This window comes from Uloborus diversus, chromosome 1 (assembly GCF_026930045.1).
Source record: "Uloborus diversus isolate 005 chromosome 1, Udiv.v.3.1, whole genome shotgun sequence".
Classification (NCBI taxonomy): domain Eukaryota; kingdom Metazoa; phylum Arthropoda; class Arachnida; order Araneae; family Uloboridae; genus Uloborus; species Uloborus diversus.
The window spans coordinates 50,691,252-50,707,843 of NC_072731.1; the positions used below are offsets into that span (position 1 = coordinate 50,691,252).

General features: G+C 38.2%; 1 protein-coding gene across 1 annotated transcript in view; it reads left to right on the forward strand.

Moving 5' to 3' along the window:
• Positions 1 to 16,592, forward strand: part of LOC129229570 (polypeptide N-acetylgalactosaminyltransferase 13-like) — a 224,552-nt gene that overhangs the window by 166,188 nt on the left and 41,772 nt on the right. The window contains exons 7-8 of the mRNA XM_054863906.1: positions 5,159 to 5,310; positions 11,340 to 11,510. Coding sequence (XP_054719881.1) covers positions 5,159 to 5,310; positions 11,340 to 11,510 — 323 coding nt within the window. The remainder of the gene's footprint in view (positions 1 to 5,158; positions 5,311 to 11,339; positions 11,511 to 16,592) is intronic.

The following is a 16,592-nucleotide window of genomic DNA, read 5'->3' on the forward strand; positions in this document are numbered from 1 at the left end:
GAGATGGGGCATATCCGGTAGTCTCGTGGACAGCACTGCGGTAGGCCAGCAGGAACAAAGGTAGCTTCTTGTCCCAATCCTGTTGATTTCTGGATACCATAAGCGAGAGATTATTTAGGATTGTGCGGTTAAATCTCTCCACCATGCCGTCCGATTGTGGGTGTAGTGGTGTTGTCCTAGTTTTCTCAATTCCGAAAATTTTACATAGGCCCTTAAACACAGCAGAGATGAAATTCCTCCCTTGATCGGAATGAATTTGCAAAGGTGTTCCATATCTCGAGATCCAATGTTGGACTAGAGTCTCTGCTACGGTGGTAGCCTCTTGATCTGGAATGGGAAATGCTTCCGGCCATTTGGTGAAGTAGTCGATGGAAACAAGAATGTATTTGTTCCCATCAGCAGTTCTTGGTAGAGGACCCAGGATGTCGATTCCAATTCGTTCAAAAGGAGCTCCAACGTTGTACAGATGTAGCTTCCCTCTGCTTCTCTTCTTCGGTCCTTTACGAGCAGCACAGGCGTCACAAGAATGGCACCACTTCTCCACGTCATCCTTCGCCTTGCTCCAGAAGAAGCGCTCCCGAACTTTATTGAGGGTTTTCAAGACACCAAAATGTCCTCCAGTCGCACTACTATGTATTTCTTTCAGAACATCTGAAATCCTTGATTGGGGAAGTAGTAACTGCCACCTAGATGTTTTGCCGTCGTCAGATTCCCATTTTCGGTGTAGCACGCCGTTCCGTAAATGAAGCGAGTTCCATAAAGCCCAGTATCTTTTTGTTGCAGGACTGAAGATGGAAACGTCCTGCCAGCTAGGTCGCCGACTGTCACTCTCCATGAACTCCAAAATTGGTTTTATGTCGGGGTCTTCAAGTTGATCTTTTCGAACTTGGTCGTCACTCCATAGATCAGGTTCTGATGATGTTGGGGTCACTGTCACCTGATAGGCAGTTGGGCTAGTCGTTCCATACTGTTTCTCGATTCGGGAACAATAATTGCAGTTCTCAGGACAAGGTCTCCTTGATAAAGCGTCTGCATTACCGTGAGACAGCCCTTTTCGGTGCTTGATCTCCATGTCATATTCCTGGAGCCGCTGTATCCACCTGGCTATCTGGCCTTCCGGATTTTTGAAGTTCAAAAGCCAAGTTAACGAGGCATGATCTGTCCGAAGCAGAAACTTTCGGCCGTAGAGGTAATATGGAAGTGTTCTACAGCTTTCACTATGGCCAGTAACTCCTTTCTGGTGACGCAGTAATTTCGCTCCGACTTTGATAAGCATTTGCTCCAGTAAGCGATGACATGTTCATTGCCGTCAATTTCTTGGGATAAAACAGCTCCAATGCCCTCGTTGCTCGCATCAGTGTCCAGGATGAAGGATGTTTCAGGCTGAGGATAGGCGAGGATAGGCGTTGATGTTAAAGCCTCCTTCAGTCGTAGAAATGGATCTTCGCATTCTTTGGACCATTCAAACTTTTGCTTGCTCTCCGTCAGCTTATGAAAAGGTCGTGCAATATTGGAAAAACCCTTCACAAACTTCCTGTAGTACGTGCAGAGCCCCAGGAAACTTCGCAGCTGATGGATGTTTTCGGGACGACTCCAACTCTTGACCGCAGATACCTTCTCTGGATCGGTTTGCACACCCTCAGAAGAGATGATGTGACCAAGATAGTTCACTTCCCGGCGGAACAAATTACATTTGGACGGACTTAACTTCAGATTGGCTTCCTTAAGCTTTTGCAGCACCTTCCTAAGATTTGCCAGATGTTCTTCGAAACTGCGTCCCACGATGATGATATCGTCTAAGTAGACCAGACAGGATTCGTAGGAAAGTCCTCTTAACACTGTCTCCATAAGACGCTCGAACGTAGCTGGTGCATTGCAGAGGCCGAAGGGCATCACTTTAAACTGCCATAAGCCTTGTCCAGTTGTAAATGCTGTCTTCTCTCGGTCATCAGGGTGTATCTCAACCTGCCAGTAGCCGCTCTTCAAGTCCAGGGTCGAAAACCACTTGTGTCCGGAAAGAGTGTCCAAGGTGTCGTCTATCCGTGGAAGAGGGTAACTGTCTTTCTTGGTGATTTCATTCAGCCGTCGGTAATCGACACAAAATCTGGTGGAGCCATCTTTCTTTCGGACTAAGACGATGGGAGAAGCCCAGGGACTGGATGAGGGTTCGATTACATCATTCTCCGTCATCTCTTTCAGGAGGGTCTCAACCTCTTCCTTCTTGGCGAACGGTAGTCGTCTTGGATGCTGTTTAATAGGGAGGTGTTCTCCAGTGTAAATCCTATGCTGCGTTAAATTCGTACGGCCAACATCCTACGATGTAGATGAAAAGAGATGCTTGAAGTCGTCCACCAATTGTTCCGCAGCAGTTCTTTGATCTTTCGATAATGGCGCACTCCCAATTAACTTCGACGTCAAGGACTCAGAAGACACAGTCTCAGGGGAATTGATTCTTCTAATGATGCAGTTTACTGGAGTACAAGTTGCCAACACTTCACCTTTTCGGATATTCCTTGGCCTTTCACTCACGTTGGCGACTCTCACAGGAATTACGTACTTAGAAAGGTCCACAAGCGTAGATGCTACCAGTACTCCTTTTAGGCTATTGCTTAGGTTAGGGTAGTCAATGAGTCCAAATCGAAAACTATTGCTTTCTTCAAGGGAGCCAGGTATTAATGATTCTGACCTTGAGGGAATCGATAAATCTGTTTGAGCTATTATTTGATGAGCGGATTTTACATCACTCCCTGCAGGGAAAACGGCTATGTCTTCTCTCATCGAGTGCAGCTCATTAGTCTTGAAGTCGAGAGTGAAGTCATATTTCTTCAAAAAGTCCAATCCGAGAATGAAGGGGTCCGTGATATTAGCGACGAATGCCGTATGATGGTAGGTGGCATTCCCAAACACTATTTCCAAGTCCACTTTACCGTCAATCTCAATTTTGTCACCTGTCACAGTCTGGAGACTTACGCATGGCGATGTCCACAGCAGTTTCAATCCAAATTCACGAGCCACATCTGTCCTAATGATTGTCACATTGGCTCCAGTGTCTACAATCAGTCTGCAGGGGTTCCCATTTACATGTGCGTAAATGAAAAGTCCATCACTGCCACTACTAGAAGAGGAAATCTGCAGAGCTTTAGTGGTGGTGATTTCCTTACCTCGCGTAGCTTGGCGAGCCGGACAACTCCTTCGCAGGTGTCCTTCACTACCGCATTTCCAGCACTTCTGCTCTTGTTTCTTTTGGGCTGTTATGCTTCTCAAATGTCTTGTCAAGTCACCGAGTTGTCTCTCAAGTTCAGCGAGGTGGGACGACCTGGAATCAGACTCATCAGCTTCCTGAGTCCGGATTAGATGGCGATCCACACGGGTTGCTTCTTGGGCGGCCTCGTATCTCATCGCATACACAACGGCAGAATTCAGGTCTTTGACATCCGCCATCCGTAGAGCTTTCTGGATTTCCGGATCTCGAACCCCGTCGATGTAGTAGTTGAGTGCCAGGTTGTCTCGAACATCCGCAGGGCAGTCGTAAAAAGCAAGATGAGACAGTCTCTCGATGTCCGCCGCAAGCTCTTGCAGGGTTTCCCCAGTTTTCTGGAAACGGGACTTCAATTGGAGTCGGCTGAAATCTTTCTGGCACTTCTCACCGAAGCGAAGCTCCAACGCAGCTGTGAGGGCGGCGAAATCCAGGCGCTGGCTCTCCGGAAGGGTCTGGAGAATGTCCGCTGCGTCACCTCTCAGGGATGGTGCAAAATGACAAGCCTTGGTAGCAGAGTCCCATCCGTTCGCTTCCGCCACTATCATGAATTGAGTTTTGTAAACCTGCCACGAAGTTTTCCCATCAAATGTGGCAAGTTTAATGGACGGTCGAGCAACCGATGTGGGAGCGCCAAACTGTACAGAGCTGCTTTCCACGGTCGCCAATCTCCTCTCCACGTCCTTAAAGATCTCTTCTTTAAGTAGATGAAATCTTCTATCTTCTTCTTCAAATTTATTTTCTACAGCATTGAATCGGCTTTCAACGGTATCAAATTTTTCTTCAATAGCATCAACTCGATGCTCTATGTCATTAAATTTATTTTCCATCACAGTCTTTACCGAAATAAGGTCGTTTTTAATTTCTTCTTGGTTAGACGTTAAGTCCTTTTTCAGCACCGTTAAATCGCTTTTTAACTGGTCTTGATTTGCCAACATACTTGCAGTCAGATCACTTTTTAATTGTTCTTGATTAGCCGCCATATTATTTTTTAATTGTTCTTGATTAGCCGCCATATCGTTTTTTAATTGTTCTTGATTAGCCGCCATATCATTTTTTAATTGTTCTTGATTTGCAGTAAAACTTGCAGTCAAATCACTTTTTAATTGGTCTTGATTAGCCGCCAATTCATTTTTAACAGAGTTGATTGCATCAAGAAGTTGTTTTAATTGTTCATCCATTGCGCGAGTAATCACCATAAAAATTAAAGTCCAAATTCAAAAAAAGTCTTTATGAAAAAATGTCCAAAGTCACACTTACTCCAAGAAAAGTCCAGAAGAAGCCCCACGTTGGGCGCCAAATTGTAACGGATTCGGTGCGAGTTCCACTTTTTTGAAATGAAGACACAGTTCTTGATAAAAACACAGGAAATTTATTTACACTATGTACAGGAAAGATCTTCAACAACTGCTAAATTATTCATCAGCAATTAAGCAATTATCGCACAACACCGTAAACTCAACGTTTACACACGTATTTACTTCCAAATACGAAAACAACACAGCGAAATGCCTCGCAATAAACAGAGCAAAAATGCTCTCAGTTCGAAATATCAATCGAAACTACTCCTGTTTATCCATCGCTAACGGCTCAAATACACCGAAAAGAAATCTCTCAAATATTCCAGAAAATGCTACAACGTTCTACAACTACACTTCCATTGATAAAATCAGTGAATAAAATAAGAAAAAAAAGAATAGGGGGTTGTATACTTTAGCCATATGTTAAGGGGTTGTATATTCATTACGGGAAACTATTTACAGGTTACGTTCCTACAATAATTACTATTTACAGAATTTGTAACAATATTTTGATTGCCAAGTATTTCGCTACTTTCCTTTTTCAATGCAATATTATTCGATTAACTGCGAAAGCATATCAACATCTCAATTATTGTTCCAGGTTTTGAGAACAGGCAAACGATCTGGTTTGATCCGAGCTCGACTGATTGGGGCTGCAGCAGCCAAGGGGCAGGTGATCACATTCCTAGACGCCCACTGCGAATGCACAATTGGCTGGCTTGAGCCACTGCTTGACAGGATAGCTGAGGACAGGTGAGTCTCAAAAGTTCAAATGCTTCCTTTCGATTAGTTTCTGATACATATTTACTTGTTTGCATTTCTGTCAGTCAATCATTGTACGGTAAAATTCTTAGCAATGAGCTATGTTTAACCTTTTTCAATGCGCTCGAAACGAAGAAGATGAGTATTTTCATGAATCATGCAAAGTTCGAATCAATCAGGTAGCAAAATTCGTTTCATTAACGTTTAAAAATAATTGCCAACATTGAAAAAACCATTTTTAAACATTTATAAAACGTTTAAACGTTACGTGTGCTAAATAAAACGATAATCGCAATGGAGGTTTTTTTTTTCTAAATCATGCTAGAAAACTATAACTGTTACGGATACCAAGAAAATGAGATATATATTTGAATTTACTTAAAGTATAAATGTGTACGTATATGGAAACAAAAATGAATAAAAAATTTGTTTTGGTCCGTAGATTTTGCATTGATTTCATTTTTGTGACACTTAATTCTGGATCACTTTCACTTTGCAGTTTGGTAATTGAAGTCCAGCATGGTTGGTTTCTCTGTATTGAGCATGGGCCCCTCTTGAACTACGGATTCCAATTGTCAGGAGCTACAGCCCCTGCCCCTTCCATTTTTGTCGAAGTTTTAATTACATCTTTTCCCTTTCGAACCCCATCCCAGTCCGGACCCTATTGTTGTGTTTGTTCCTTTACTGCCTCCGTGTGAAGGCCATGGTATTGGAAACTGAATGCGAAGTTTGTGTAGTCTGACCACCGATGCGATGGAAAGACTAACATCCAGTTTATGGGCGGAAATGAGCGCATTCATTAGTCTTCAGGGATGCCAGTTTTTGCAGATGTGTGTAAGCCTCCAAATTAAGCAGAGTGTTTTGAATGGAGAATGCGCAGGGGCGTGCAAAGAAATTTTGGGGCCCGTCACAAACTATTTTTACGCCCCCCTCCCTCTATATTGTTTACCGCTACGTCCCTACAGGTGTTTTACCCCTCATTTAAAAATCTCAAGCGCTCTTCAGGCACGGGCCCAGGCCAACAGGTGCCCCTCCCCCCGTGCACGCCCCTGAACATGCGCATCAAATTTTTAAATTTTAGGTGTTGAAATCAGAGCCGGAGTAGCTCATTTTCTCTCCTATTCCTCAGATGTCTTAGAAATAAAGCTCCAGACTAGGATTTCTGATAGTAGCCACTGGCGACCAGATTCACAAAAAATAGCCACTCTTGCACTTGGTAACCATCTTACTAATATTATATATGCCAAAGTTTGTCTGTATGGATCTATGGATGTTTGTTACTCTTTCACGCAAAATTTACTGAACGGATTTTGAAGAAACTTTACAATAATATAGCTTATGCATCAGAATAACACATAGGGTAGTTTTCGTCCCGTTATGGGGGGCAAAACCCCCTTAGGGGGCAATAAAACACAATTTTTGTATAAATTCTCTAATATTGGGATGAAAAAATACTTGCACATATTTACATTATATGTCCATCGAAAGCTCTGATTTTTCTGCTGAAGATGGTACCTGCTTGAAATTTCTAAGTAGAATAAAAAACGAGTTATGAGCTTTTTAGATCCATATTCGAAGGCTTTCCTCAACTCAATACAGTATTTAGTGTATCATCTCAACTCCCTGTCGATAGAGACAATTGTTGTATTGTTGAATTTCTTTGCTTTTCGTGATTGTTCAAGGCTTTTCTCAAGTCAAATATTGAAGTAAGATTTTTGCACAAGATTGGCAAATAATACATGATTTGGCTGATGATTTTCCATCTAAACGGAACTTTAATGTAATTAATGGTTTTTATTATTATTTATGCTGATTGAACACTTACTCATTATCCAAACAACCAGCAGATCGCCAAAATTTTTGCAGAAAGATTTCCGTAGCTGATGCATTTGGCAGTTTTTTCAACGTTGCTGTTTTTGAAGCCGAAGACTACGTCATAATGTTTCTTAGCTTTCATCATGTAAACAAAATATCGCCAATCAAAGAATTTTCAAAAGACTTTTTTTACCGTGTTAAATAAATCCAGCAACTAAATTAGGCAAATCCATAAACAGCACAAAAACTTCCATTAATTTTCCTTTTTGCACAATTTCAAACAATCACCAAATTTTATTACTTATTTTGGTAACATTTCGGATGAAACTGTTTAGCGCCATTTTATGGTGACCAAAAATATCTCAGCATCTGGCGACGATATCTCTGTAACGAAAATTAATATCATATCGTTTTACAAAGTAAGCAAAGAATGGGGGAGCATCATCGAAGGTACCTCAAAACGACCAAAATTCGGCAAATTCGGTAAAATCGCACCAAGAGCCACAATAATTGAAATTTCCCGAAATAAGTAAAGCAAGTATAACGGGATTACGAGCGCAGCTACTTTTTTTAATCACTTCGTACTTCATTAGCCATACAGAGAAGGTTTTAGACTCCATGTTAAAAAAAAGTATCAACAGATAAATCTTTTTAAACATGAGAAGATTAATTTCATGTTTTTTAAATTTGTATATGCTTAAATATAGTGCTTTCGTTTCTAAATCAATACTACTTTGTTCTTTATACTTATTGCTATTTTAGTTTTATGGGTAAGGAAGAAACTCGATTTTTAATCACGTCAAAAAGATGTATTTTAAATTCTTTCACTTAAAACAGAAAACAAAAGCAAGTAACGATTTTTTCTAATAATTATTACTGACCCAGGCAACGCCGGGTATTTTTGCTAGTTTTTTATAAAATAGTGTATTCGTAGCAAAAAGTGAATAACTTATTTGCTGTTTGTAATATTAACAACAAATTTAGGGGTTATGATTATGATACTGTACGAAAAAATAAACGAAATTTTAATGGATTCATTTTTTTAACATAAAGGTATAAATATACAACGAAAAATAATATTTGAAAACTTTTAAAGATAATACAGATTTAGGTCAGAAAATTTCTGGACTTTTAGTCGAAAAATTTCTGTCGCCTGACACGATCATTTTTCAGCGTTTGAGCCCACCATAAATTGATGACTCCACAAAAATTTTGTTTTTAAATATAGTCTACATTGTGCTTTACTCTCAGCTGTGCTTGTATAGTTGCTCTTGATGGACACACTTTTCATTCCAGTTATGTTACTTCAATCCCTTTCCATATCTGCATTACTTGATGGAATGCCACTTTTAGCGACTGGGACTTGAATTTTTGGCAACCATTTTCAATGAAATGGTTGCCAGTTGGCGGCTGGAGACCGCTAATCTAGACCGAATCTTGATTTCCAAAGAAATTTCGTCTGCATTTCATTTAAATGGTTCACTGTAAATGATTGTTGTCATCCGATTTTATGCTTGAAAACACGGATTTTATCCAGGGCTGAGGAGTTAGAGAAAAAATGACCACTGATAGAGTTGCGGATTTTGGGGGAAAATCCGCAACTCTATCATCCTCCTACTCTTAAAATTTAAACCTTCGACTTTGACTCCAACTCTGTTGTCCTGTCTTTATCACAATCATTTGAATATGGCAAGATGATCCATGTAGTCATTCTTGTAAGAAGGAATACTGTCCATCTCTGGCAAGTTGAGCACCGCTGCCCGACCGATTCAACGATTCCATTACTTGAAAAAACGGCTTAAGAACTTGCAGATTTAGTTGGCAGTGTATTACCCATTTGGCGAGCAATCTAACTATGTATTAGCAAGCGGTACAGGATTTTCTCGCCAATAAAAGGGTTTCAATGGTAGCCCAACCACGCCTAACAGTGCCTGTTCTTACTGATTGCTCTCCCTTGAAAGAAATGGACTTGTTCAAGGCCATAGCTCAACTTGTCGGAGCTGAACAGTAGTCTCTTAGTGAATGTTAATGTGTTTATAGCCAAACATTGAAACTTAACAGGTGCTTCAAATGTAAAATTGTACTCTTTTTCATAGTAAATGGAAAAATGACATTTTTTTCCGTTTAACCTGACCATTGAAATCATCTGATTCTCACTTGACTGCATAGCTAAACACTAGTCTAAAATTTCAGTTCATGGCTATTTGCTAATTGGGTTTAACTTATAATTATTAATATTAAAAAGCTTCGAATTAGATAAAAATTTAATACTACGCTATTTTCCCCCATGATACCAAGTTTTATCAAGTTGAACTGCGCAATTGCGGAGCAAATGAAATCGCTTGTTCCCCCGTCCCTCGCTTTTAATATTAAATTGCATGAAATAAAATGCCTAGCGCTAAAAAGATCTCACTCGTAGGATTTTTTAATAATTGGGAATCTTGTTCTTTTTTGGTAAATTACTGAAATGAAAAGACCCCACGCGCTTTACTGTTTTTTAGAAATATTTCCAGACGTATTGAATATTTATTCCCTATATAATGGCAGAAGAATATAGCAGAAATTCATGGCAGCAGAATATCGGATTTGCCATCTGATGGAATGCAAATGGTGAAATCGATCGAACAAAATTCGCTGTATCATAGATAACTGAGGTTATTGGAATTCTAAAACAAAATGTTCTGTGTTATCCGGATGTAATGAGGATTTTGGTTCCTTTGTATGATAAGAACAACCGAGATCGATGACGATGTTGAGTATGATCTCCTCCACCCCATAGAAATGCCAGCAAAATCAGTTTCATAAAATGAGTCAGCTGAAGAAAAAAGAATAACTATAACTATTGCAACAAATGGTGCTGGCATTAATATAATGCATTGGAGCATTAAAAAATCTTTCTTTTTTTTTTTGTGTGTGTTCATTATTGTAAAGGATTTTCCAAAGCTTTATGCATGTCAGTTCTTTGGCAAATAGACAATATTTTCTAGGCATAAAAACTACAGAACTTTTAACACTCTTAAAGCCGTCTGAGATTATTCAGCATCCCCTGCATATCATCAATCTATATCTATATTGTTGTCATTCCTCCCAGTAACTTCAACAGAATTTTCAGCTATGGTCATGAGAATCCTTATAAAGGGTGAGCCAATTTGGATTTCGAAACTTAACAACAACGCTGTAAATTATGCAGTTGTGAATACTGGAGCACAAAACATTGAAAACAATTTGGTGTGCGCAGTTCTTGAGGCACAAGCAAAAATTTCACCAAAACAAAAATTTTGAAAAGCATATGTCCAGAATAACTTTGCTGTCACAGTAAGTGCAGTGAGTGGGACAGGGTTTTGACAACTGCCGTCAGGTAGAAGCACAATACAGGTCTACTCAACAAACATGATTTCAGACTGAACCAAAGCACTGTGTCCTACAGAGAACCCCGTAAACTAAAAATTACCCATTGTCCCAAAGTTAGCCACCGAGTCCCAAAGTTTCCCCGCTTTACGGTACACACTATATTGAAGAGTCTGAATATTGTAACCATCCTCTTTTTTCATTGAACTAGTCTATATGACGTGAACGGTATGTGAATAAATTAAAGTGGTATTTAACTGCTGATTGGGGGAAGATAAGGAAACATTCTCACATCCGTTTTTACTAGTAGTGGGAAAATAAAGCCCTGAATCGTAGAATAAGTAGCTACACGTCCGCCATCTTGGGGCTAAACGATGACTTCTTCCTATGTCTACTATGGTGAAGCTGCATGATTTGCTCCTTGATTATGGATTCTTAATAACTCTATGTTAATTCACAAACAAGAAGTAAAACATGCTACTTCATTACAGCAGACATAGGAAGAAAGTGGCATTTAGCCCCAAAATGGTGGACGTGTCGCTACCTAAGCAACGATCTAGAACTTCCGGAGGAAAGGTTGCTGGTCTAAGTGAATTCGATTAAAAGACATTATTTTTACTGGTATCTCCGAATTTGTGCGACTGGCGAGTTACTCATGACCTGCTGTTATCAGTATTTAAACAAAGTGGTCTGTATTACATTGCTCTCACACCATTTTTCAGAAGAATTTTTTAGGTACAAAACTACATCTTAATTATAGAAAAAAAGGCTAGTTATGATTTCTGAAGATTTATCTTCATTTCAAATGTTAATATTTTCCTTTACGTAAGTAACTAATAAGTTCTGTTATTTTCCAGGACCCGCGTCGTGTGTCCCATCATCGATGTTATCAGTGACACAAGTTTCGAATACGTTCCTGCTTCCGACATGACGTGGGGTGGCTTCAACTGGAAGATGAATTTCCGATGGTACAGGGTGCCGCAAAGAGAAGTTGACAGAAGGAATGGCGACAGAACGCTACCCGTCAGGTGTGTATCCACTTATTCCTCTCAATTCTACCCCCAATGTTCAACCCTCAGAGTGAAGATGGGGTTCTACTACGTTTTATTAAGGTTTTGTATACCGTTTAAATATGGAATAGAATGTTTCCGAGAGGCTATTCCAGAGTTTCCGAAGTTTTTTAACTATCGATTGACGGAGTTCTAGTATGCTTTAAAATCTTGATATCTTTAAATAAATAGAATTATGCATGTTGAATCGAAGCAAAAGAACGTAAGTAAATTTTGAATAATGCACTTCCAACGTTGAAACCTAATGTAGGCTTTCATTTAAATATATATATATATATATATATATATATATATATATATATATATATATATATATATATATATATATATATATATATATATATACACACACAGGGTGTTCCGTTTTAACCTACAAGACCTTTAAATGAAAAGTGGTCTAAGTCACAAAACGTTGCGTTTCATATCTCGATGAATATTGGTGGTACAAATTTCAAACTTTTTTTGTTGCAAATATTTTCAACGGAGATTATTTCCCTAATTATAAGTTAGAGGACCTAGAACCAATATAAAAAGTTATATTTTATATTTTTTGACTTATTTTTATTTTCACTTCAAACTTTCAATATCTTATCCCTGCACCTGATTTTGAACATTTTTGCAATTCGAAGTATACACTAGGACTAACAGTTGAGAAAATAAAGGTCTTGCATGTTAAAAGGGAACACCATGTTTGTATATATATACAGGGGCGGACTGGCCAGGTCGGCTAGTCGGGGATCCCCGACTGGGCCAACCGCCGAGTGGGCCACTTTAAGCAATTTTTTTTATTGTACTTAATACATTTAATTCACATCTAACATTTTTTAAAGCGTAATAATAGAATAAAAAATAAAATTTCTTCCCTCTATGGGAAAAAAATGTTTGGAAGCAGGTTTATTTTTCTCCCATCCTTAGCCCCAGGGGCCAAAGTAAATAGCCGAGTCCACAGGTGCAATTTGTTTCCTCTCTTTGTCAACTTTTTTTAGAGCTCTGAGGTCCATGGCTCCCACACTGAGGTAACGGAAGGGGGCTAGAGAAATTAGGTTCAGACTTGCCCTGAAAAAGGCCCGGGACAAAAAAAGAGCTTTCAAAATCTTATATTAGTACGTCTATTAACAACAATTAGCCTGCACCACTAGAAAAAGCGGCCCCGGTCCTGCTATAAATATGTGGGCCATGCTTTGGGGTGTTAAAATACATGAGCAGCGGCGTGCACAAGGTTGGGGGGGGGGGGAGAAGGAACATCTCTTAGCCCGGTTCCGAGCCGGAAGGGGACCGAGATTTTTTAAATGAAGGTTGAAATATACAGTAGGAACGTAGTGGTAAACAAAATGGAGGGGGACCCGTAAAAGTCATTTATGATGGGCCTCAAAAATTTCTGTACACGCCCCTGGCATGGTATTCACTGGTTGCGGCAGATTCAACTAAATGCTGTCAGTTGGCAATCGATTTCATTAGTCTAATGTAATTTATCGTTATACGAGTATTTTCATCTCAGAATCGCATCGGGAAAGCAAGTCTGGACTACGACAAACTGAATCTAAAACAGGACAAAATTTCAACTTAGAAGGGCGAGTTCCTGAATATTGGCGAATTCAGGCCTGAGTTCCAGGGAAGGCAAAAAAGGGATGGGGGGGGGGTGGAGCAAGATTTTTTTTCTTTCTTTCTTTTTTTTTTTTTTTTGAGCAACATTAAATGTAATTAGGGCCAGACTTAGACTTAACGGGGTCCCAGGATTGCCAACTTTGGAGAAACCATTTGAGAAGCATCTGTGCTGATTTTGAGGAGCAATTTCAAATTTTGCGGAGCAGTTCGGAATTTTGTATAAAAATCAAAAAAATTAATTAAAACTGATCTGATTTATTTTAAAACTTTAATAATTATTTCAAGCACTAGTATAGAAATTAATATTTCTAAATAAATAAAACAGCTTTATACACAATTTCAATCTTTGAGTATAAGCATCTTTAATTTCCCATGTTTACATGTTTTTTATGATGAAATAGCAAAATTTAAGCTGGAAAACTTCGGCAGGGAAATGCGGAGAAAAAGAACTTCTTTGCGGAGCCGCGGAGTTTCGCCATTTTTGCGCAACAATTCCGCAAAATGCGGAGCAGTTATTAACCCTGGGTCCCTACGGTATTTCAGGTATGAGGTCTCTTTGTAGTCCTAAAGTCACGATAGTATTAAGTCTACATTTGAGGACTTTGATGCAAGAACGAGTTAAGTCCAAACCTTTTCCTTTTTTAAAAATTCATTTTTTCGTGTGGAGAATTGGTTGTTTCGATTGGTGCAAAAACGGGTCACAAATGTAAGATTAGACCTCTGCTTTGTAGTAAATAATGTGGGAAAGATATTAGCATTTCGATCGACACTAATGTTATTTATTGGTCTTACCAAAAATGAGTGAGTTTGAACTTAACCTGGTTCTTGGTTTTTGCATCAAGGCACAAGAAGGAAATTGTGTATTACAGATTTAAGGTGGTCCGTGACACATTTTGAAAAAAAAAATAGTATTAAACAATTTAGAAATTTTAAAATTTTTTCACTGATTCACCATCAGTTTGATTTTCAAAATAATAACATAAATATTAAAAGAAATTATTTAAATTTAGTTATTGTTTTCTAAAAAATTGAGATTGCTTTAAATTGCTAAAACTCAAAATATTCTTGGTCAATTTTCAATTTTTTTTAAAACTATGCACAAATATCTAAGTTTTAATTTTTACTCGACGATTTAAAAAATATCAATAAAAATAGAAAATATTTGAAGAAAAATTTTGAAAAATTCACACAGGGATACTTAAAAAAAATCATATTTTTTGAAGTAATGGTTTTTTTCAAATTCACCGTATAAAAACCAAAATAAACTGTTTGAAAAAGATATGCTCCAAATTTCATTACTTGATCTTTATCAGTTCTCGATTTATAAGAGTTTTAATGCGAAAAATAGGGAAAAATTGCATCAGGGAGAGAAACGCGTTTAAAGTTTTGAAGTTAAATATAATATTAGTTAAAAGAATGCAACAAAAAAACCTATATCTTTCGTTATAATTAAGATAGAAACAAGATTCAAACGTCCTTTTAAGCAGAAAAAGACGGAGAAGTTTTTTAAATAATAATAATAATTAAAACAAAATGCAAAATTTGACACATTTTGTTTCCTGGACTCCCTTAAATATCGAAAAATGCCAGACAAAGTCTTCGAACCTGAGGCATTCCCTTAAAGTCACCAAAAGATAGCTTAGAATTTCACTTATAGAAATTTTCATGGGGGAACTTCGTAACCCTTTTATTTGCGCAATAGCCAAAAATTGATTTCAGTTTCAGAAAAAAAATGCCCAGAGAGAACTAGTGTTTCCTCCAGACCAAAAAAGGAGCAGTGCGCTTTCAGATAAAAGGGATAAAAGGGTAGAGAAGTTTTTTTGAATAAAAAAGGTGCTTCTTTTACTTTCTGGTATACAAGATACATACAAAGTTCAAGTGTTTTCGATAGTAATTATTTTTAAAATATTAAAAAGCTTTTTGATGTTTAGTTTTAAATGTAATGCAAAAAACATTCGGATATATTCTAATCAGATTCTTGTGGATCAATGATTGAAACGAAAGAATGACGTTTCAAGGACAGGGGTCGAAGGTTAGCTTAAAAGCGGAAGGGCACGGTGCCCTTCTAAAAAATCTTGGGGGAAACCTTTCTCTTTTCCTTTTAATGTTTCCAAACATATTATAAGATTATATTTTTGAAATTTCAGTGTCGGAAAATTTCGAAGGAGAGTCGTCAGATTCCCTATAGTAACGAAATATAGTTTAAAATTGGGTCAAGTATACTACAGTTTTTAAATGCTTCCAAATGAGATCACTGACCTTCCTATTCTCCCAAACGTGACCAAAGTTAGTTTTGCGTTTTTTAATAGTTCAAACTCCAAACGTTTTCGTAGAGAGCTCCCTATTCTGTTCCATTAATTTTACTAAGGGTAACCTAAAATTGCATTCTAAAACTTCCCATTTCGGAGAATTTCTGGGAAGAGCCCCCGACATTCTATTGTAAACGAAGATAGACTAAAATGGATTTCAATTTTGAAAAAAGAAAAAAAATAATAAGAAAACAAAATTGTGGGGGAACCCCTTGTTTTCCTTCTCCTTTAGCGCTACCGAAAATTGTAAAATTGCGTTTTTTGACACCAACTTTGAAAATATTGCTTGGAAGGGAACTAGAACCTTGTGTCCTGATTCTTTTCTTAGGGCTATATAGATCAACCAATTTCAAAAAATTTCCGGAGGGGATTTACCTGGTTCTTCATCTCTTTCCTTGTGTCCTTCCTATGTTGTTAGTATAGAAGCCAAAAGATGTGCCTTTTCAGGCTTATAACCATAAGTATCCTTTCAAGGCACATAAAAAAATGTGTCAGCGTTAGCTATATTTTACGTTTCACAATTTTTTATTTTAGAACTTTAAATTTCGATTTAGGAACTTAAAGAAAAATAGGAACTAGTGGTAGTTTAATGTCTTTGCTCGACTAATTTACAGAAGTGGGCCAAAATATTCTTTTGCCGACTGGGCCAAAGTCAGCCAGTCCGCCCCTGTATATGTGTATATATATATATATATATATATATATATATATATATATATATATATATATATATATATATTACTCATGCTGTACGGCAGCACATACCAGGCCTATAGTTGCCCCAAAAAAGAAGATAGTTTCTTCCGCTATAGATGGAGGAAACCTAATCTGGCAGCATTTTGACGGCTATTGCGGAAATCCTAATCGCTCCAAATTTTTAATTTTGGCGCTTACACGTCTTTGCTTCTAGGTGCTTAAGTTCTTTGTCAACAACATACAGAACTTTTCAGGAGAATAAACAAAGTTGTTGTTCAAACCACTGCAAGTAAGTCAGTAATGCAGAAAGCTGCAGTGAGCGAAAGTTTGCCGACAGCGAAAAGATGTCTCTCATTTTTGGGTTAAAGAGTCAGAGTCGGGAGTCGAAGATTTTTAATTCAAAGAATCGGATGCGGAATCGGTCGTTTTC